Source organism: Pipra filicauda, unplaced genomic scaffold (assembly GCF_003945595.2).
Source record: "Pipra filicauda isolate LSUMZ 115617 unplaced genomic scaffold, ASM394559v2 scaffold556_size476704_pilon, whole genome shotgun sequence".
In the NCBI taxonomy this organism is placed as follows: Eukaryota; Metazoa; Chordata; class Aves; order Passeriformes; family Pipridae; genus Pipra; species Pipra filicauda.
Genome location: NW_024104705.1, coordinates 300,345 through 323,207, shown reverse-complemented (window position 1 = coordinate 323,207; position 22,863 = coordinate 300,345). Strand labels below are relative to the sequence as shown.

The window sequence follows — 22,863 nt, the reverse complement described above, 5'->3', positions numbered from 1 at the left end:
GCAGCGGCGAGGGTGGCGAGGTGGGGGCACTTCTCCTGCTCCAGCTGCTCCTGGTGCTGGCTGGGCTGGGCAGCTCTGCCCAGGGTCTGCCACACGGGCACGTGGAACAGTCTGGGGCAGGGGGAGTGTGGTGTGTGGTGCCTTAACTGAGCCTTGAAAAGACACCTCGAACATCCAGCGCCGTGCACGAAGAGAGCAGGAGTGGGTTGGTCTGTCTGCTGTGGGGTGAGAACAGATCCTCTGCTTCCTTGTGCTCTTAAAGGTAAAGGAGCACTTTGTGTTCAGCTGAAGAGAAATTTGCAGGTTTGTTTTTCGGGGTGGTTGGGTAAATATGCTCTGGTGTCAGTGCAGGAGGATACAGCTTAGAGAAGGTTGGAATTCCTCAGCAGGAGGTACTAAATCATCGTCAGGTGGAAGGTAGGGGATATTTTCCCTAAGAATTTACTGGCTTTTTATACCTCAGGTATTTTTTTTCTTAATCCACTCTGTGGCTCTTTGATTTCCTGGGAGCAGGGGGCACTTTGCCAGCCCCAGTCCTACGTGCAGACTGGCAGAAGGTGGTGCTTTAGCTGCTCCTCTGTGTTTGTGGTGACCTGAACCCCCTTGAGCTGTTGGCACCAGTCCTGGCTGCAGCTCAGGGTTCCCTGCAGTGTGTTCCCATCATCTGGGCTGGCCTGGAGGGTGTTCCTGGGCCTCCTGCTGCTGAGCAAGAGTAGAACCAGACAATCATGGATTGGTTTGGGTTGGAAGGGACCTTAAAGCCCATCCAGTCCCAACCCCTGCCGTGGGCAAGGACACCTTCTGCTATCCCAGGTTGCTCCAAGGCAACTTTCAGGGATGGGGCAGCCACAGCTTCTCTGGGCAACCTGTGCCAGGGCCTCACCGCCCTCACAGCCAACAATTCCTTCCCAATATCCCATCTAACCCCTCTGGCAGTGGAAGCCATTCCCTCTTGTCCTGTCACTCCAGACCCTTGAGTTTTCCATACTCCCAGGTTGTTTGTCTGGGGTCTGGTGTGTCTCTGGTAGTGTTTTCTCATCCTTCCCCACCTCTGCAGAGGTTCAGGGGAGACTCGTGTCCCTGTTCAAGAGACTAATTCAGTTTGCCTGGAGGAAAAGGACTCCCAGACCCACTTTCCTTGAAAGCCAAAGCTCTCCCACCCCTCCAGGGGTGAGCAATTCCCATCTCTGTATGTCCACGTTGGGAAGGTTTGAGCATTAAGCTCAAAGCTCTGACCTTTGCTGAGTGAATCCTTATGCTGGTTCCTTTCTGCTGCCTCTGCTCTTCTCCAAGGCTTCTGCTCTGCAGTGTGCTGCACTTTTCCTGACCCTGGATTAATGTGGAGCACGGGCAGTCTCCTCAGCGCGCGCGACCGCCGGGGCTGAGATGCCGCCCCAGCCTCTGCCCCACCGAAGAACTTCTAATGGAGCAGTTGAACTGGAGCATCCCCTGAATCAGGAGGAAGCTGTTTAAATTTGGCAGCAGCCCTTTCAGGGGCAGTAGCTTCTCCCTGCTCGGAACGAGGGCTGACAGCGCTGCAGGTCACGGCTCTGCTGGAACTGCAGAGTCACTGCTCGGCGGGGACAGAGGGAGGGACAGGCTGCCCCTGCTCCGGGGCACACAGGGGCTGCAGGGCCCCCCAGAATTCCTTGGAGCTCCTTCCCCTTGCTCCCGGGCTGCTCTGGAAGCCAGGGGAATTGTGTAGGATGTTGCAGCAGCACGACCCGGTGGGAGGTTCTGTGGAGGGGCAGGAGGTGCTCGTGTGACACTGAACTGCTGTGACCTGGGGTCCTTGTCCCATCACCCCCAGACCTGGGTGTTCATGGGCGTGGGGGCTCTGTGTCCAGGAGCTCTGGCCAGGCTGGGCAGCATGGAGGAGGGGAGATTCCACCTCCTGGACAAAAGGAGGCTCAGGGGGGACCTTCTCACTCATTACAACCCCCTGGAAGGAGGTTGTAGCGGGGTGAGGGTTGGTGTCTGCTCCCAGGACAGGAGGGAACGGCCTCAGGCTGTGCCAGGGGAGGGTCAGACTGGACATCAGGAGGAATTTCTCCCTGGAAAGGGTGGTGAGGCCTTGGCAGGGGCTGCCCAGGGAGGTTTGGAGTGCCCAGCCCTGGAGGTGTCCCAGGAAGGCCTGGCTGTGGCACTCAGTGCTCTGGGCTGGGGGACATGGTGGGGATGGGGCACAGGGGGGACTCGGGGACCTTGGAGGGCTTTTCCACCCTCAGTGATCCTGGGGTCTGTGGTGCTCTCTCCCATTCCAGCACACTGGGGTTTGGATGGGCCTCACGAGCCCAAAGTAAGGAGTTGGTGGTTCCCTGACTGTGGATCTTTGGCCTCAGTTTTGAGTATTTCAGCTTCACACATCTCAGACAAGGCAGCCTGGCCAGGGTGTCCTCACACTTTGTACTCCTTCTCCTCAGTTCTGAGCCTGGATCCAAAGCCAGGGGAGTGATTCAGCTGACTCAGTCCTGGAGTCACTGCTCTGGGGTTTCTGTACGTGCAGATGTTCTTTCAGCTCATCTGCATCTCGTACCTGTTGAACAGGTCTGGGGAGTTGTGGCTGTGGCTGTGGAGTGAAATATTCCCTGCCAAGGACATCAGAGGGCCCACGGGTTTAGGAAGGAGCCCCAGGTGGAACAGGGGTCTCAGCTGTAACACTTGGCTTCCAAAATCGCAGTTGAGAAAAGCCAAATAAAAAGCCCAAGCAGGGACACCTTCCATTAGCCCAGGTTGCTCCAAGCCCCATCCAACCTGGCCTTGGACATACCAGGGATCCAGGGGCAGCCACAGCTTCTCTGGGCAACCTGTACCAGGGCCTCCCCACCCTCCCAGCCAGGAATTCCTTCCCAGTATCCCATCTAACCCTGCCCTCTGGCAGTGGGAAGCCATTCCCCCTTGTCCTGTCCTTCCATCCCTTGTCCAAAGTCCCTCCCCAGCTCCCAAATAGTTCCAGTGCTGTGGAAATAAGTCTTTAGTGGGTCTTTTATTTAAAAGTAGCACTTCAGGTGCCTTTGCTGTTAAAACCTGTGGAGTCTGTCGAGTGTGGTTCTGGATGGGGGAATCTGGAGAGGGTTCCTGGTGGGAGCTGTCCTGCCTGGCAGTCCCGAGCACTGTGGGATCTGGGAGACTTCTGTGATACCATCCAAGGTGTGCTAAAGGATCACTCCCTTCCTGAGCAGCTGACATTCCCAGCAGGAAGCAGGAGCAGGAGAACAATCACAGCTTTTGGAGCAGTTGGAGCAGAGGGTGGGATTTGAGAGCTCTCTGCACCTCTGTGGTTCTGCCTTTCAGTCGATGACGAAGCGATGGCTGCTGGAAAATGTCCCTCTGGGAAGGATAAGCGAGGGAAAAAAGCTGGACAGGAAACTGTAACAACTGCAATTTTTTTTTTTTTCCTTGCAGCTTTTTGTAAAAGGCAAAACATGAACCTTGTGTTGAACTTTCAAGTTCCTGACTTTGCGTCTCCTGAGTTTGGAGACAGCGGTTCTGACAGTCGTAGGCACGGAGCTCTTTTAGCATTCCGGATTATGTAACAGCGTGGAATTTCAGAAGGAGGGCAAGAAAACCCTTCTTGAGCTGTCAGCATCCGTCTGAAATGCCCTGCAGCTTCCTGATGACCTGTAATAGATTCCTCATCTTCATTTTCCCATCCAGCTCGGTGCTGGATTTTAATTTGCTTCTCGTTGCTGGGACTGGGGACAAGGGATGGAGGGACAGGACACAGAGAATGGCTTCCCACTGCCAGAGGGCAGGGCTAGATGGGATTTTGGGAAGGAATTCTTGGCTGGGAGGGTGGTGAGGCCCTGGAATGGATTTTCCAGAGAAGCTGTGGCTGCCCCTGGATCCCTGGAAGTGTCCAAGGTCAGGTTGGAGCAACCTGGGCTGGTGGAATGTGTCCCTGCCCATGGCAGGGGGTGGCACTGGGTGAGTTTTCAGGTCCCTTCCAACCCAAACCATTCTGGAATTCCCTGATTCTGAAGCTCCTTTTCAAGGTAGCAGATGCCACACCCTGCAGAGAGAGGTGTGTGTGTGTGGACTTTCATTCCCATTGGGATTGATGGGAGTTTATTGTCCTGACCTGCTCTGCCAGCTGATAACACTGTTGCTCTTGGGTGGTGGTTCCAGCAAGGCCTCTTGGCATCCCTGTAAGACCCGGAGCAGTGGCGAGATCCGGGCAAATTCCCCTGGAGATCCATGTGGGAATGGAGCCCTTAAGCCTCTCTCTTCCCTGGTTGCTGGCAGGGGCCTCTCCTGGCTGCACACTCATTAATTTGGAGGATACTTAACCTCCCTCTGGAGGTCTGGCCGGTGACCTCCCAAGATTAGCATCTCCTGCAGCGAAAAGGCTTTACCCTGTAATCCCCTCCTGGGAGAGCTCCTGGCTGGACATTCCCTGGGGGATGTCCTGCGGGACGCCGGGCACGGGGCTTTGCTCGGGCACGGGGCTTTGCTCCTGCCAGAGCCCCCAGCCCAGCAGGGCCCCGGGGTGGGTGGCCAGGAGGGCTCTCTGGGCTGGCTGAGCCCTGCCCCGGGGGTTGTGGCCGTGCTGATCTTTGCAGAGGGCTGAGAACACAAACGAATCCCGCCGTCAGCAGCTCCGCTGAACCTCCTGCTCTCTTTGGGAACCTGCCCTGGGATCGGTGCAGGGAAGGTGCTACTTGCATGGGAGCCTTATTTTTCCTGTCAGAAGCAAGTTTGCTCTGTAAGTACGTTGTTAATGGTGTTTTTTCCTTTAAGCAAGACTTTGTAAGCTCTAATCCTACCCTGGTTTATATTATCAGCGCTCGTAACCGGATTTTCAGCTGCCACTGAGCTTTAATACTCACTAAAATTGCTTTACAGGTTTGTGGGATCTGTCAGATTTGCATTTTGTGTCGAGTGCATGATCTGCTGCTGGCACACATTAACGGGCACTTTCAGGATTGGTCCCTGTAAGACTTTGGCTTCTCCTTTTTGTTGCTTTTGTGTCTTTTGTTGGGAGATCGGAGGCAGAACGTGTGTTTTGGGAGGGGCTGCAGGGCCGGGGCTGGAACTGAGAAATCCTCTTTTCTGAGCCCTTGGGATCACGTTTCTCATGTTCCAAGCTTGAGAAGGAGGAGCTGAATATTGGGATGGGGTTGGGACGACGAATGAGCTGGAAGTGTCTGCTTTATGGCTGTAGGGCAAAGAACTTGGAAAACATTTTGGGAATAGCAAGGGGGGTTTTGCTAATGTTTATTCAGACTCAGCAATCTTTGTTCTCTGGGGTTATCCTGGCACTGGCTGCAGGGAAGGGATGTTTGTTCCTCTCCCTGCTCCTGGCCTGTCTCCGGCCTCTCGGCCCCTTCCAGAGCTCTCTGGATCCCTCCTTACGTTGGGATTGCTGGGAAGCAGTGCTTGGGTTGGGTTTTTAATTAGCACCTGTTATGAAAATGTTGTCTGAGGAACATGCAGGTCTTTGGTTTAGACTTTGAAGGACTTGGAGTCAGCTCCCAGCTGCTCCTGAACCAGCTTTGGTCCGGATTTTGGGGCTTTGCTGGAGCTGAGGCTTCCAAAACAGCAGTGGTGTTGCTCAGCTTGGTCTCATCCAATGCCACACGTAAATATTTCCCTGTACAACTCTGGCTCCTGTTCATTCCTCCTCCAGCCCAGCGTGGGCTTGAGGGAGGTTCCCCTCCTCGTTTAAAGGCATGACCACAACCTGTCCACTGAAGCAAAACCAGGGGCGAGGTTTGACTTCTGCTTTACCTTTACCACCCTCATTTTAGGGGAGATCTCTAATCATGGCACTGTGCCAATGTGTTTTTGTGGTCTAACAAACAGATTTATTTAAAATATTTAGAATTCAAGCAATGTGTGCTCTACAGCTGCTCAGCCTTAGTGTGGGTCTAATCCAAAAATCAGCTTTGAAGAAGTTCTTGTCGAATGTTTTTAACTGCTCCCAGGCTCTTCCTCGCACTGTCAAGGACTTTCAGTGTCTCTCTTTTTTTTTTTTTTTTTCTTTAAATAGAGTTTTATAGACACACAAATGACAGGCTCCTGTCTGGAGGAATTTCCAGTACAATCTAATTAAATCCCTTGCTGTTCTGCACCACAGATAATCGTAAATAATAATAATGTCTCTTGACACATGTAGTGACACTTTATCTTCAAAGCACTTTGCAGACGTAAATAAAATAAAATGGTATAAAAATCGTATTATATTATAAAATAAAATATTAGTAAAATATTTCCTGCTTGAATTATCAGCCTTTCAGCTACTCCAGGACTGGGGGCTTGGGCAGCATTCCCTGGGCTGGATTTTCCATGGGACACAGGGGGTCCATGTGTCCCCCCGTCCTTTATCCCATGGAGGAGGCAGAGCTGATGGAGAGCCTGGCCAGGGAACCTTCTGTCTCCTCCTGCTGAAGTGAACCATGGCAAATGGAGCCATGGAGCAGAATGAAAGCTGAAAGGCACTGGCAGCAAAGCAGCGTCCCCGTGCCAGGGCCCACTGCTTGGGGGGCTCTCAGGGGGGAGGGATAACCCCTGGGATGGGCAGAACTGCATTTGTTCAAGGGCAGGGCTTCAGTGCTTTCACTGGGTCCTGTTTACCTGGAAGCCAAGGAGCAGGAGATCTTGTGTTTACTGGAATTGCCCTTTGAATTCCCAATCCCTGGCTCTCCGAGGGCGTATAAGCATAAAAATAGAACACATTTTGTTTGTGTTTAGCTGGATCAGAGTCTTTATAGGATCTCATCTACAATTGTGAACTTCTGTTAGGGCATAACATTCCTTTAGAGGGAAGTGTCCCTGCCCATGGCAAGGGCTTGGAGCTGGATGGGATTTAAGGTCCCTTCCAACCCAAACCATTCCCGGGTTCATTCCCTGATATCACTTATCTGTGGTATTTCTCCCCACAGCCAGTGCCCATCTCGTGGCGTGTCAGTGCCACACCTGGCAGGTGGCACTCCCCATATTTTGAATTTCAGTGGTGAAAAAGCATTTTCCCAGCGTGTCCCTTGTGGGGTGGTTGTTGTGGGACACCCCAGTTCAAAGCTGGAAGAGGAGCCCGTGTCCTGCCCCCCGTGAGGGCACCGAGCTGCTGAGAGCTGAACCCTGGTGACACCACTGAACCCGCCCAGCCCTTCATGTGATGCCTCAAAGGGAGTTAAAGCTCATTAATTCTTCTGCTTTCCTGGGGATTATCTGGGAAGTCCCAGCTAAAGTGTATTTCTGTCATCAGCTCAAACAGGGACACGCAGCCACACGCCTCTGACCCTGCAGGGCCCCAGCCCCCAGGGACAACGGGGGGCCTGGGCCTCCAGGCTTTAACTGGAAATAAATCAGGTGTTAATCACAGCTTCTGATGTGTTTCTAACTTCATGGAGTTAGAAACTCCTCCTGCTCTTCTGAGAACAAAATCTCTGAGCAAATTGCTGTTCCCGCTGATTGATTTGTGCTGGTGGCATTGCCTTATTTTATCAGGGAAACACAAAAGGCATTTTTCCATCTTAGTCTTTCTCAATCACTTCGTTGTTGTTATTAGAATGTTTAGAGTCTCATTGAATCTCTGCCCACTTTGCTGTTTTTACCTACCTGGTACCAGGTTGTTGCTTTTATACACCAGCATCGTGTTTTTAATTAATTCTTCCCTTCTGGTCCCTCTCTGTGTTAACATTGGGGTTGCTTTTATTAACTTCTATTTAATTAGCCAGTTTTGCACTGAATTAAGGGTCATCTCCAGGGATATTCTTTTGAGGCACATTCTGAATTTCCTCTCCTGAGCTCAAGGTACTGTTAGCCTAAGTGAATGTAAAAATATTAAAAGCATTAAAAGATTTATTGGCTAAAGAGCAGAGAATGTTGTTTTAGGGGATGAGAGAAGGAGTTGGGGTCAATATTTTTGTGTTTCTTTCCAGAAGAAACTGGAATCAGTTGGAAACTCTAAGGTTGTCCAGAGAAGAGTTGAAAAATTCAGGTTTCCTTAAAATGAAAACTAAGCTAAAAAGCCACTGGTCTGGGTGTTAGTTTTGAGCCTTTCCACTGAGTTTGTCCAATTTAAAGCTTTAGGGCTTAAGGTTTTCTTTCTTTTGCACAACAGAAGGATTTTGAATAGTTCTGCACTTCAGTGTGAGTCCCTTCCTGATCTTACACATGTATGAACACACAGAATTCCCATCATCCTGTTTCTTACCTTTGAAGAGCTGGATCAGAGCAGTAATAAATGACTGTTCCGGTCTCTGGTTTGACTCCCTGTTCCCGTTCCCTGTCGGCCTCCGAACGTCACACCGTCCAGTAATCTGCTCCAAGCATTTCAGTGTTTTGACTGTGTCTCTTTCTCCTCCCCTTTCAGTGTTCCCAGGAGAAATCATGGATGAAAAGCTGTCTTACAAGGAGTTCCTCGACCGCAACGACTCCTGGGCGCCGGACGAGCGGGAGCTGCGCTTCGACCCGCAGCCCGTGTTCAAGCCCCTGGAGATGGCTGGTAGGGAATCCACAGCATCCCTGATTTCAGGGGCTGTGGGATGTGGTGCAGGGCTGGTCTCCACCCCCACAGCGGCTTCTCTCTTGCCTTCCCCCCCTCCGGTGCCTCGTGGTGTCCCCAGGGCTCAGCGCTGGGCCCAGCCCTGGTTGAGGTCTTTGCTGATGATCTGAACGAGGGCGTCGAGGGCACCCTCAGGCAGTTTGCAGAGGACACCAGGGTGGGATTGTGGATCTGCTGGAGGGCAGGAAGGCTCTGCAGAGGGATCTGGACAGGCTGGATCCATGGGATTGATGAGCTGAGGCCAACGGGGTGAGGGCCAACAAGGCCAAGTCTGGGTCCTGCACTTGGGCCTCAAGAACCCCATGGAACACTCCAGACTGGGCAGAGGGGCTGGAAAGCTGGGAAATGACCTGAGGGTGCTGGTGACAGAGGCTGGACATGAGCCCAGGTGTGCCCAGGGGGGCAAGAGGCCAATGGCCCCTGGTTTGTACCAGCCATGGGGTGACACAGGGCAGGGCCTGTCCCTGTGCTGGCACTGCTGAGGCACCTCCAGCCCTGGGGGCAGTTCTGGGGTCTCCAGTACAGGACATTGAGGGGCTGGAGAGTGTGCAGGGAAGGGAAGGGAGCTGGGAAGGGGCTGGAGCAGCAGGAGCAGCTGAGGGAGCTGGGGGGGCTCAGCCTGGAGAAAAGGAGGCTCAGGGGGGACCTTCTGGCTCTGCAACCCCCTGACAGGAGGGGGGAACTGGAGGGGGTCGGGCTCTGCTCCCAGGGAACAAGGGACAGGAGAGGGAACGGCCTCAGGCTGTGCCAGGGGAGGGTCAGGCTGGACATCAGGAGGAATTTGTCGCTGGAAAGGGTGGTGAGGCCTTGGCAGGGGCTGCCCAGGGAGGTTTGGAGTGCCCAGCCCTGGAGGTGTCCCAGGAAGGCCTGGCCGTGGCACTCAGTGCTCTGGGCTGGGGGACAAGGTGGGGATGGGGCACAGGGGGGATCCACGGGCTGGGAGGGCTTTTCCACCCCTAATGATCCTATAATTGTACGACAAGAGCAGTTTTTGGTTGACTCCCGCTGTTTAACCTCTCCTGGGAGCTGTGGAGGTCAGTGCAAACCTCTCCCAGTCCCTGCCTCTGCACTCCAGCCCCCCTGGCTCTGGGCAGGGCTGGTTCCAGCTGTCATGTCGCTACTCTGCAATGCAGGTCGGGCTGTTCCCGAGCCTCTGGGGCTGCTGACTCTCCTGAAAATTAGATGGTGAACCTTGTATAACCCTACCAAAAGAGACACTTTCACCCAGCAACATCCCCTCAATTTTCTCTCCCTTTCGAGAAGGCTTGTGGGAAATTGCTCCTGGAGCAGCTGAGAAGTGGGGGTGCTGCCCAGGGTATCACAGGGCAAAGACACAGCATGGAACTTCTGGGGTTAATATATTTTTGAGTACTGTGGACCTGCTTAATGCATGGTCTGAATCGTGGATTTACTAAGAGATTCTGTGAAGAAATGATGTATTTTTACAAGGGCAGGGAATGATTCATGGAAGAACTGGAACAGAAGAGCCACTAATTTGTGGGGTTTTCCCTCCTGTCTCTTTGTGGCTGCAGGAGTGGGATGCTGATGTTGTTATGCTCAAGAGCCAGATGTCAAAGCTGTTGATTAGGAACAATTTACATACCTGGCCCATCACCCAGTGATCTTGTGGCCTGAATAATGTGAATTTGTGAGTTATTTGTTGCATGAAACCACATTTCTTTAGGTTTCATGTCCTTAGAGCATCCTGCAACCAAAACGTTCTTCCACTTCTCCCCTTTTTCCCTCTGGAGCAGAGACAGGGTTTAATCCGAGCTGCCCATTTTTCCCACATCATCCAACTGCTGGACAAAGAGGGAAAAACAGCAGCATCTCTTTTAGTTTTTAAATTGGTTTCAGTCATGATGATTTTATTTGGTTTTGGTTTTGGTTTTTGGGGGTTTTTTTTCCCTTGTTTTTTGGGGTTGTTTTTTTAAATGGAAAAAGGGCAGTTGTTTAGTCCTGGCAACACTGATGTAAACAGCTTGAATTTAAGATATTCTCCACGTTGCTCTGGGGGAAGATGTTGTCTTGGCACCTCAAATGGTCTGACAGGTTTCTAATTCCCTCAGCTCACCTGATTTTGACATCTCAGAGCACTGTGGGCATGGGAACACCTGAAGCTGGGCTGTTGGCCCTGCAGGAAGCACATCTGGCATGAAAATGAGCAACAGCCTTCAACTGAATCCCTGTTAATTGGGCACCTGGGAGAAATCTGGGCAGTGTCTGGAAATGGGCTGTGACAGGAGTTTGGTGAACGGGGAGTCCTTTGGCTCTTGGGTGACACAACATGTGACAGAGTTTGGGAAATGTCCCTCACCTCTGAGAGGCTGTGCCTGTCCAGAGAAGTGCCATGGGCACCTGGCACAGGCCAGGCAGGTGTGCCAGGAATCCCCCATTCCTGGCCCAGGAAGGGCTGTATCCCAGGTACAGGTGTGAACCCACAGCCTGGGCTGAGCCCTCAGCAGGGCAGGGGGGATTCTGCCCCTCTGCCCCCTCAGCTGAGACCCCCCTGCAGAGCTGCCCCAGCCCTGGGAACAGCAGCAGGAGGACGTGGAGCTGCTGGAGAGAGTCCAGAGGAGGCCCCGGAGATGCTGCCAGGGCTGGAGCCCCTCTGCTCTGGAGCCAGGCTGGGAGAGCTGGGGGGGTTCCCCTGGAGAAGAGAAGGCTCCAGGGAGAGCTGAGAGCCCCTGGCAGGGCCTGAAGGGGCTCCAGGAGAGCTGGAGAGGGACTGGGGACAAGGGATGGAGGGACAGGACACAGGGAATGGCTTCCCAGTGCCAGAGGGCGGGGATGACAGGAACCTTAAACATCTCCTATTCCATGTAGCTCCAAGCTCTGCCCCGCCTTGCCTTGGACACTTCCAGGGATGGAGCAGTCTGCCTGGGACACTGTTCCTTTCCCCTCTGCCTTGTATCTTGGTTAAAATACTGGCCCATCACCCAGTCCCTACTGGGATACAGCTCCTGGCTGGGAGAGCTCGTGGGTTCCACTCCTTCCCTTGGTCTGCTCTGGATTTAACTGAGCCGAGCTCAGCTGTCATTCCTTACTCACGTGGACTGGATGTGTCCATCAGGACACAAGCAGAGGATTCCTCCTGGAGAGGAGGAGGAGGTTCTCCCTGAACAGCCAGGACCTAAATGTCAGTCAGCTTTCCCTGGGAAGCAGCCTGAGAACTGTCCCTGGTGGGTGGAAGTTGGAATTACGGAGGAGTTTGCCCCTGGTAACCGACCCCGAGAGCAGCTTTCCCTGGGGGTGCAGTGGGGGCTCAGGAGCACCTTCAGCTCCTGTTCTGATGTTCCTCTGGGCCGTGTCCTCCCCCTGGGTGGTGACACCGACCTCGCTGTGTCTCCTCAGACCCCTTCAACATGCACAGAGGGGAGAACCTGCCGGATCTGTCCTTCCCTGCTGACGTGAGGAGCGTGCCGCTGTTCCCGGGCCACGGGGAGGCTCCCAGAGACGTCCTCAGTGAGTTCCTCCCGGCATTTCTCCCTCCTGGCCAAGCTGGGGAGTTTTCTCTGTTGACTGTCATATATATACAGCAAATTATTAAGGTCTTAAGTTCACAGGCCTTTTCTCCTGCTCTGATTTTCGTGTCTAAAACCCAAATACACACCAACTGTTTCCACAGGGTGGTCTTGGGGGTTTTGAGCTATTGGATTATTTTATTAATATTGGATTATTAAGTGATTAATAGCAGGAATTCATGGCAGCAGAAGCAGAAAGCCAAAGGGAAGTAATTTGCCTGTGTTTACTGTCTTACACCTTGTTAAAAAGTTCCACATGAATACAGAATTTATGGTTTGTAAAGCTGAAACAACAGATTTGATACGAACTTGAACTGAAGTGCTTGTGAGCAGAAAGGTCCAAGTGTTGTGTAGACTTGAAATTTAGGAGAGGAGTCATTAATAAATAAAGGAAATAATTCAGTAAATAAAGTATTTTATTTTAAACGTTAAAATATTTATTTTAATAAACAATTATTTTAATAAACATTAATTTTAATAGTTTAATGAAATTTATTTTAACAAAAATTATTTTTGAAGTTAAGATATAATAAATAAAGTTAAAATAAACATAAATTAATAAATAAAGTAGATTGAAAAAAGTGAAGAGGGCTGGTGATTAACAAAAGGGCTTTGTTTCCTCAGCCCCACACGGCCCTGTGATGGTACCTGACCAGCCTTTCTTGGGGCCCATGTATTCCCCTGCAGAGGCTCTGGACCCGTCAGCCTTCATGGGCCTGGATTCAAGCACAGAATTCCTGCAGGACAAAGCAGGTGAGGAGCAGGTGTTGGGGTGTCTGGGGGGGTTTGGAGGGTTTGCAGCTGGAAAATCTGAGTTTGGGGGTCGGGAAGAGTCTTGGAGGGGGAGCTGATGCCTAAAACGAGTGGAGGTTGGAAAGTCTCCTGGTGGCACTGGCAGTGGTTGGTGCAGGGGGATGTGCTGAGGGTGGGGTGAGGAGGGTCCCTTCCAACCCAGACCGTGCTGGGATTCCACAGGAGGAGATCCCACAGCAGCTGAGGTTGGAAGGAGACTTTTCCAACCCCCCCTGCTCTTGCAGGGCCACTCAGAGCCACTTGCCCAGAAGAGTCGAGGAAAGAAGCTCCTCTTTTGGGTCAGTGCTTGTAACCCTTCCCTGATGGGAGCTTTCACTGGCAATAATTGGGGAAGAACAGGATTCCTGGGACCTTTCTTAGAGGGAGCTGAAACATCACTCGAGAATGAACTCTCAGAGCAGCAGAGTCAAGGCCTTCAGCTGGAAAAGTAAAAGCACTTCTGGGGCTGGACTGAGTGTTCTTGTTTTCCACAGGTCCTGAAGAATATTGGATGGGAGCTCAGCAGGACATGAAGGGACCAGATGCCTCTTTCTTTGTTGAGCCACCAGGTAGGAACGGTTTTGGCTTCACCTGCAGGAGCTGTAAAGATCTTTCTGAGCAGCAGAAGCAGCTTCTCTGCCTGTCTGCCTTCTCAAGGAACACGAGGCTGTAACGGAGCCGAGCGGGAGCTGAGCAAGGAGAACACTGTTCCTGCTTCTCACATCAGTTTGGGATGGAAATGCGGGTTTGAGAAACTGGGAATGACTTCAGACTGAAAGAGAGCGGGGTTAGGTGGGAGGCTGGGAAGGAATTCCTGGCTGGGAGGGTGGGGAGACCCTGGCACAGGTTGCCCAGAGAAGCTGTGGCTGCCCCTGGATCCCTGGGAGTGTCCAAGGCCAGGCTGGATGGGGCTTGGAGCAACCTGGGCTGGTGGAAGGTGTCCCTGCCCATGGCAGGGGTGGCACTGGGTGAGCTTTAAGGTCCCTTCCAACCCAAACCAGTCTGGGATTTTGTGATTAAGTTTCTGGTCACACTTAAATCCTTGGAGCTCCACTGAGATGTTGTTCTATTGGGGATACATCTGTGTTACAAAATTTGATCCCTAATGGAGGTTTTAATTGCTGATTTAATGAAGAAACTGAGAAGAGAATAGTTTAACACCAGTCCTGGTGTTTCTGGAGCTGGTGGCTCCACCTGGGGCTCGGGGTGGATCTGGGAGGCTTTGTAGCACAACACTCCTCAGCTGTGTTACTTCCCTCAGGCTTTGGGTGTGTTTCCTGGGTGTTGCACAGATTGATTTCCTGAGGATGGACAACAAAAGGCGATTCTGGTTTTCTCTGCCCTGAGGGGGAGGCTGGAGGGAGGGGTTCACTCCCCGGGGTGGCTGCAGGCAGTGCCTGGGAGGGGGACTCACATCCCAGGAGAGGAACCTGTTCTCTGAGAGCTTTCCAGGTGCTCACCCCCCTTGGTTGTGTCTCCCAGTGCCCCCTGTAACCACAGAAGCAATAAAGGCGAGTTTGCCCGAGAGCCCCCCGGCCGTGCCCCCCGGCTCTGCTCCTGCTGCAGGCTCAGCATTCCCGGGAGAGCCCGGAGCTGCCCACGGACCAAAAGGTAAAGTCCCTCCAGCCTCAAGGTTGGGGCTGGGCTTGGGTCCCTTGAGAGCAGGCTGTGAGGGTGGGAAGACGTGGAATTGCCTCTTCTGAGGGAAAGTCAGCGAGGGATTAAGGAATCCTGCTGGGGCTGAAGGTTTGGGATCCCTGGGGAGTGTTGGGGAGGAGCAGCAACTCTGCTGGACTGGTCAACTCCCGTGTCCCCAGTCCAGGAACTGGTTTAATGATCCCTTACTGTCTCCAGATTTGAGCTCCAGGAAAATGCTAAGGTGTGTCAAGAGCGTGATTACAACGTGGAATCACGGAATTGGGGTTGGAAAAGCTCTCTAGGATTGAGTCCAGCTGTTCCCCAGCACTGCCAAGGCCACCACTAAACCATGTCCCCAAGTGCCACATCTGCCATGAGCCTGATCTGTACAGAAATACCTCCAGGCCTGTCTGTGTTAAAGACTCTCTTTAAAACAAAGGGTTTTTAAGGTATTTGTGCAGAGCATCAGACCTGTGGTACCAGTTGTTGTCCCATTTCCTGATGCTTTATTCCACTAATTCCCCTCATCCACCAGGGAACGTCCATACTGCTTTTAAGACCTGTTTATTTACAGTCTTATCCATCTGTAAAATCACAATCTTGAAATTTTATTTTGGAGAAGATCGTGGTGTCACTTCAACCACAGCAAAGGCAAACCCAAATGAGGGTGGTGCATGATGGATCTTCTTGGTTTGCTTCACTGAAATACTCCTTTTGTCTAAATGGATCCTTAAATACCATTTTAAAAGAGGCCTTTTCCATTTTTCTTATTTCTTTCCTTCTTCAGTTTAAGTACCTAATAGTCATTTTATCTAAATGGATTCTTAAGGACCATTTTAAAAGGCATTTTTTCCATTTTTCCTATCTGTTTCTGACTTCAGTTTAAGTATCTTACTTAGATTTAATACATTTTCCATTGGTTGGGGAGGATATTTTTAGATGTGACTCAAAAAAAAAAAATCAGTAGAAATTTTATTTTTGTGTAGCATCTCCTCAGCAGTAGGTGGGAGATGTTCAGGTCATGGTGCTGCAGGACATGGAGGATGGGCAGAGCTTGGGGCTGTGGGAATTAGGAGCTGCAGAAGAGAAATCCAGTGCTCCTGGCACCAATAATTTATACAGAGCTGCCTCTAGAAGAGAAGTATTTAATAAAAACCGACTGAAAAAACCTCCTTTAAGGGGATTTTATAAAAACGGGAGCTTAAATACGGAGGTTTGATTGTGCTGTGAAGTGACAAATGTTGGTTTGGAATTACCAGCTCAGTGTCTTGGGAGGTACTGTGTGGAAAATGAACGAGGCCAATTTGGTCAGGAAGGAATGGAGGGATTTGGGAATTCACAGGATGACTGTTGTGTCAGGAGTGCCTTAAGCTGCAGCACCAAACCACCCCCTGACAGCACAGACCATGTTTAAAATGAACCCTGTGTGGCTTTGGAGTGTCCCGGGACTTTTTCCGCTGTTGGAATTCCCAGCTGGGCTCATAAAGGTGATTCTGCATTTTCTGTGTCCTGCTTATAGAGGGAAAAACAGGTTGCCCAGAGAAGCTGTGGCTACCCCTGGATCCCTGGAAGTGTCCAAGGCCAGGTTGGAGCAGCCTGGGCTAGTGAAAGGTGTCCCTGCCCATGGCAGGGGTGACACTGGATGGGCTTTATGGTCCCTTCCGAACCATTCTGGGATTCTCTGCAACCCCCCTGGCTGTGATTCCTGTCCATATTCTGCTGGAATGTGTTCCTGGCACTGGATCCAGCAGCTCCGTGGCACCAGAGAGGTTTCAAACCCAGCGAGTCCCTGTCTGGCTGCTGGGTGTTGGGAGCAGAGGGATGTCCCTGCAGCCCGGGGCACCAGCGTGGGGCAGGAGGAGCACTCGGGGGACAGGAACACGGGGACAGCTGGGGTGCCCTGGGCTGAGGGGGCAGCAGGGGATGCTGAAGGACAAGGGGAGAGGCACAAAGTCATACAGCACAGGGTCAGGTGTTTCCATCTGCACTCCCATGGATTCTGTGCCCTGTGTGTCCCTGGCAGGTGCAGCCCCCGAGGCCACGCCCGTTCCTGCAGAAAAAGCTGGCTCTGTCCATGCAGGAGGCACCAGCCCTGCCCAAGCTCTGGATGCTGGATTTGCACCTTCAGCAGCAGCCAACCCTTTCCAGGCCATGGATGTTGGGTTTTCTCCTGCCCCTGAAGCCAAGTCTCCCAAAGCTGTCAATGACAAATCCAGCCCGGGGACAGACCTTGGCTTCTCCCCCACGGCAGATGCTCCATCCCACCATGCCATGGATTTGGGGTTTGCCCCAGCAGCAGCTGTGGAATCCCACCATGCCATGGATTTGGGATTTGCCCCAGCAGAAGGTATGGAATCCCACTATGCCATGGATTTGGGATTTGCCCCAGCAGCAGATGCAGAACCTCCACATGCCTTGGATTTGGGATTTGCCCCGGCAGCAGATGCTCCATCCCACCATGCCTTGGATTTGGGGTTTGCCCCAGCAGCAGGTGTGGAATCCCACCATGCCATGGATTTGGGGTTTGCCCCGGCAGCAGATAATAAACCTAACCACACCATGGATTCTGAGTTTGCCCCAGCAGCAGAAGTCAACCATCACCATGCCGTGGATTTGGGATTTGCTCCAGCAGCAGATAATAAATCTGACCATGTTATGGGCTCTGAGTTTGCCCCAGCAGCAGAAGTCAACCACCACCATGCCATGGATTCTGAGTTTGCTCCTGCAGCAGAAGCCAAGCCTCTTCCCACCCTGGATTCTGGAGCTGCCCCTGCAGCTGACCCCAAAATTGCTGTGCCTGGAGAGCTGGTGACATCTGGGTCTGCCCTTCAGCAAGACAAGTCTCCCTTGGACACGTCTCCTGCAGGTGAGTCTGTGCCTGAAATCCCAGAGTGACGGGATAATTGAGGTTGGAAAAGCCCCTGACAACCATCACGTCCAGGGGTTGGTTTGCTTGGCCTAAAAGCCCTTGGGGAGAGCTCAGTGCTGCTCTCAGGGGACACAGGAGGTGCTTCCCGGGGGCTCTCCGTGAGAAAACACAGAGCTAGAATTTCTCGATGGTTTTGATTGTTTTCCCTGGGCATTCTCAGCAGTGCTCTCTGTTTTTTGGGCAGCCACAGAGGCATGCTGGCTCATCCCTGTTCTTGTGGAAAATAAGAATTAAGAGAGGAAGTGGTTTTTATCTCGTTCGATCTAAATTTAAAATGTGAATTTTTTTTTTTTTATTCTTTGCAGAAGCAACGGCAAAGGTGGACCAAGAATCCAAAGTCCCAGAAGCTCGTGTGGATCATTTAGAGGACACCAAGGACACCAAACCCCCTCCCAGCCCCTCCAAGGAGCCCCTTCCCGGGCAAACCAACCACCTTCCAGAACCAGCAGGTGGGAAATGCAAAGCCCAGGACAAAACTGGGTCACCAGCTCCTTCTGCCCCACCACAGGCACTGCTTCTCTTTGCCCTTAGCAAAGAAAATGCAACAAAAGTTGAATTTCAAGCAGGTTTTTCGTGTGTGCTGACCAAGGGCTGTTATAAATCCATGTTAACCTTAACATTTGAAGTTACCTTCATATAACTTGTCTTTTTCTTCCTCATCCGTGGTTGTTGTACCACTGTCTGTCATCATCTTCCTTCCTATTTAGAGTTTGAATAAAATTAATTACAGGGAGAACTGTTCCCCCATGTAATTATGGCTTATAAATGGAACTTTGGTGTAATTACACGTAGCAAGGGCTGGTGTGGTGTCTGCAGGAATATACTGTGAGGTAGAGATGAATTCAAGGTGCTCAGCATTAGCCAGGGACTCCAGACTGATAATGGAGTTTGTTCTGGATCTGAATTCCAGTGGGAATCTGGGACAGTCTGAATTAGGATGATTACAAAGAGGGAAAAAACCCAAACAAACACCCTGTGCTTAAGCCTGAAACAGTCTCTGCTTCGTGTTTTGCCTCCACCTTGGCATGTCTTGCAAAATATAAAATTGCTGCCTAAAATCGGTTTGTGAGGAGATATGGTAGAAAACCACGTCTCAGAAGCTTCATTCCTATTAAACATAAAAGTAGCCCTGTCCCCTTCCCAAGGGCCTGTCTTTATCTGCAGCCTCCCTGAACTGTCCCTGTTTTTCATGTTCCAGCTCCAGCAGAAGCAAAAGAAGACGTTGCACTAGAAAATAAAGACCTTCCAGAAAAGTCTGTCCCTGCTGTGGTTGTGGAGGCACAGAAGGAGGAGCCTGAGCACAACCACGTGGAACCTCAGCAAGGAGAGGCCCTGCCAGAGCCCACAGGTAGGACAGGGATAGTGATTCCGTTTTTCCATGGAAATTGTCTCCTCTCTGAACTGCTCCCCCTTCCCTCCTGGCTGTGGGGCCACCTGAGCAAGCAGGAGTCTCTTTGGTGTGGTTTTCTGAATTCCTGGTGCTGGCCTTGCACTTCCCTCTGGTCCCTGCCCTCTGAAAGACTCTTTTCCCCTCCATTTCCAACTGAACCCCCCAGTCTGTGTGCTCCAAGTACTTTCTCACTGGGACTGGCTCACAGCTGCTCTGCTGGAGGATGAAAAGCTCACCATATCTTTGCCATCACCACTGGCTTTTTATTTGGGTGTTAAAAGGACCGTCAATCCTTGCTGCAGTATTCCCAGTGAGGAGTTCCAAATTGAGTTGTGTAACTGCCAAGGGAAGGTGTCATTGTTTTCCTGCCTCTCCAGGAGCTGGTGGTGCCACACTGGTCGTGGAGGTGGATTTGTGGGCCAGGGCTAAGTGACAAATGACTGATGCTCTCTAAAACTCAGTGGCTTTGGAGCTGAGGGAGCCCTGAAGGGACACAGCAGGTGACTTTGGGACACAGGTTCTGCCTCCCACTGCTCCCACCCTGGTGCTGGGGGAAGCTTGGCTCTCATCCCCTCCATCTCTTCCAATCTTTCCACTAAACTTCTGTTTTCCCAGTCTGGAAGGATGCCAGCTGGAGATATAAAAAGTCTCTCTCTTAATCTTGTCTTGCTCAGACAAAATGGATCCTTAATGCATTTTTAAAGAGCCGTAGCATGTCCTTACAGGAACTGGTGCTTTTTGGTGGGGTAAGAGCTTCTGGCAGGACTTATTTTTAAAGGGCATTGACCACGTATTGGAAGTAATTAAGTAGGTTTTGGGGGTAAATGTCTCCCCCAGCCCTACCGAGGTGCCTTTAGTGTGGTATCAGTGCTGGAAATCCAGCCCACGTGACTGTTTGGGATGGCTAAAGTCACATAAATAGTATATTTATTATTTTCTTAGCGAGCAAATAGTGGCTTTGATGTTTGAGGAGGCTTCTGTATTCCAGGTCTTCCCACTGCACAAGTCAGGCAAGCTCCCAAATCCAGCGACCGCGGGTTTGGCGGAGCAAAAGCTGCCCCAGTGCCTCTCACAGCTGTGCCAGAGGAACAGCCAGTAGGTCTCCCAGAGCAGAAGAGCCCTGACCCCGTAGTGGAGCTCGGATGTGGTGCTGGAGCCTCCCCTCGCAGGAGGGTCCCACCCAGAAAGGCAGCCCATGGCCCCTCGGGCTTCGTGGAGAGCTACGGGGACCCACCCCGGGAAAAGTGGGATTTGGAAGGTGCCGTGGTGAAGAAAAAGAAAAAGAAACCCAAACAAAGGAGAAACCAGCTGCCGAGAGCGATGGAGTTCTGGGATGAAAATGGAACAGCCCCCGGAGCTCCCGGGAATTCTCCCTTTGGTGTCGCACTGCAGGGTCCGGGGGTGTGTCCCGGAATGCCGGGAGCTGCCTCTGCAAGCAGAGCTCTGGATGTGCCAAAGGATGCTAAAATAACAGCTGGGAGTCATGCCCTGGATGAGCAAAATGCCTCCTCGGTGCCAGCACCAGGACAGCAGGCCCAGAAACCCCGAGTGCTGGATGCCAGGCCTGGGGATGTCACGGAAACAGAGGGAAGGAGAGGTGAAGGCTGGATGCTGGAATGTGAAGGCAAGAGCAAAGAGGTTCCCTTGGAGCAGGTGGGCAGGACTAAGGTGGGGGAATCTGTCCCAGCAAAGGCGCCCACCGAGCCTCTGGAAAGGGATTTTCCTGACAAAAAGGAGAAGAGGGAGGATAAGGAGCCCAGACGTGCTGACCTGGTCAATGTGAGCAAAGCAGAAACTCCCTTACAGAGCAAACCTTTGGAATTGCTCCTTCCTGATAAAAACAAGGAGCCTAAAACCACATCTGCCAGTCAGGAAACCCTCAGTGACACTGTCCATCAGCCTTCCCGTGGGGCTCTGGAAGCAGCAGCAAAGAAAAGCTGGGAAAAAAGCAAAGGGGTTGGGAATGAATCCCTCAGAGAGGCTGGGCTGGAGGACAAAGTTCCTGCAGAGCCAAAGACAGCTGGTGAGACTAAACCAGTGCCAGAGGGAGGACTGAAGACCCCAAGAGAAGCTGCTAAAGGGCCTCTTGCACCCTTGGCTTCCCCAAAGCCTGAGGAGGCTCCTGCTCCACGGGATGGGAAGGCCAACGGTGTTCCCGATGCTCCCAAACATCCCAGCCCTGCCGAGGCACTGGGCAGGGGGGTGGCAGCAGCTTCCCCGGATCAAAACAAAGGGAAAGGGTTTGGTGCTTCAGAGCAGCAGGCTGGCAAAGACCCCGCTTTGGCACACGGGATGGACAGGCCCAGAAAAAAGCGCGGGGAAGGGAAGGGCAAAAGGATGAAAAGCTTCCCTGAGCACATGATGCTCTCAGAGGATGGGAGCAGAGCCCCTGAGGGAGGGAAGGTGGATGAGGCCGGGAAAGAAACAGCTTATCCCGACAGAGACCAAGGTTTCCCTGCCAGGGGACACCCCCCAGGCAGCTCTGCCCAGGCCTGGCCTGCAGACAAGCCCAAAAAAAGGGGCAGCGATGGAAGGAGTAAAAGAGGGGAAAGAGGTTTTTTCCAGCAGCCTTTCCTTGAGAATAAGATGGACCCAAGTGGTTTTCCTGAGCTGTCCAATAAAGCTAAGGAAGTCAGTGATAAGGGCAGAGAGGGGGGTTGTGTCACTGCTGGGTGTTTGCAGGAGGATAGAACTAAAATGCAAAGGCCAACTGAGGTGGTGCCAGGGGAGATGAAAGAAAACACTGGGAAAGATGAAAAAGCTGATTTGGGGGCTTTAGCCCAACCTTTGCTGCTGGAGAGCAGGAGAGAGGAAGCCAAACGTCCTGCCCTGGGTGACACCATCAGCCAGACAGAAGAGGTGGATTTGGGTGAAAAAGGCAGAGAGGCCAGAGGTGCTGCCGAGGGATCCCTTGGGCTCAGCTCCAGTGGGACACGGGAGGCAGAGAAACCCAGGAAGAGGAGCAGTGATGGGAAAAGGAAACAGCCTGACAAGACTTTGGGGCAGGCAGCTGTCCTGGGGGCTGGGGGGGACACGGGCCAGGAGAAGGTGGCTGGAAGCAGGAAGGAAACGACCTTGGATAAGGAGGTGTCTGGTTTGGAAAGAGGGAATCTGGCAGAGGTGCTGGACAAGCCTGAAATCCAGGGTGGCAGTAGGAGAGCCTCTCATCAGCCAGTTCTTTCAGGTCATAAGGTGGAGACATCAGAGCCAGGAACAGGCAGTGCTAAAGAAACTTGGCCCATGAATACAGGGAAGGATCCAGGTAGATCCCAGCCTCTCCCAGAGCACAGGGCTGGGACACACAGTCCCACCAGGGAAGTGGGGATGGACGAGACCAAGAGTAAAACGAGAGATGTGAAAGGCAAAAAGGCTGAAAATAGTCCTGAGCTGGGTCCAGGTGACGTCCCTGCAGTGGGAAATGTTAACCAAACTCAGTCTGAGAAGGGCAAAGGGGCTGGTTCCGGGACTCCAGAGGCTCTGCTGGATGACCTCAGCATTCCTGCCAAAGGACAGGCTCCTGCTTTGCCTCTGGAACCACAGAAATCACACACAGGGAGCAAAGAGAAACACAAAAAGCTGGAGCCTGAGCCTCAGCAGCCGTTTGTGCTGGAGCAGAAGGCAGGAGCAGGGACGAGCCCTCCTCGGGACACAGAGATAAGGGACAAACCTGAAGGTCCCAGTCCTTCCAGCAGGGACAGAAATCCTACCCCAGAGCACCCAGCAGTGGCAGATCCCACTTTGGGCCTGGTTACTGAGAGGTCTAAAAAGAGGGGTTATGATGGGAGCAGTAAAAAGACCAGAAGTGCCTCCAAGCAGCCCGTTCTTCCAGAGACAGAACCAGACAGGGGTGAAGCACTGCCTGCCCTGGGATCCCAGCTGGAATATGGGATGGAAGACACGGATTTTGTAGATGAAAACAGAAATATTAAAAACTTCCCCACTGGCCCTCAAAAGCTTTGGAATAATAAAGGAAGTGACCTCCAATCCTTGGCTGAGAGCACAGTAACTGGCCCTGGGAATGAAGGAGATGCTTCCTCTGGCTTCCCAAAGCAGAGAGTTGGGGGTGCAGGGAGTGGGGGGC

The 22,863-nt window shown here is 52.2% G+C and overlaps 1 protein-coding gene across 6 annotated transcripts in view; it reads left to right on the top strand.

Moving 5' to 3' along the window:
- The window catches only part of MAP4 (microtubule associated protein 4), a 116,875-nt gene that overhangs the window by 43,278 nt on the left and 50,734 nt on the right, over positions 1-22,863 (top strand). For all 6 annotated transcript variants that reach the window (XM_039387355.1, XM_039387357.1, XM_039387358.1 and 3 more), the window contains 8 exons: positions 8,318-8,449; positions 11,864-11,974; positions 12,658-12,786; positions 13,320-13,394; positions 14,308-14,436; positions 16,487-17,329; positions 17,698-17,841; positions 18,591-18,740. In XM_039387355.1, the coding sequence (XP_039243289.1) occupies positions 8,318-8,449; positions 11,864-11,974; positions 12,658-12,786; positions 13,320-13,394; positions 14,308-14,436; positions 16,487-17,329; positions 17,698-17,841; positions 18,591-18,740 (1,713 nt within the window). The remainder of the gene's footprint in view (positions 1-8,317; positions 8,450-11,863; positions 11,975-12,657; positions 12,787-13,319; positions 13,395-14,307; positions 14,437-16,486; positions 17,330-17,697; positions 17,842-18,590; positions 18,741-22,863) is intronic.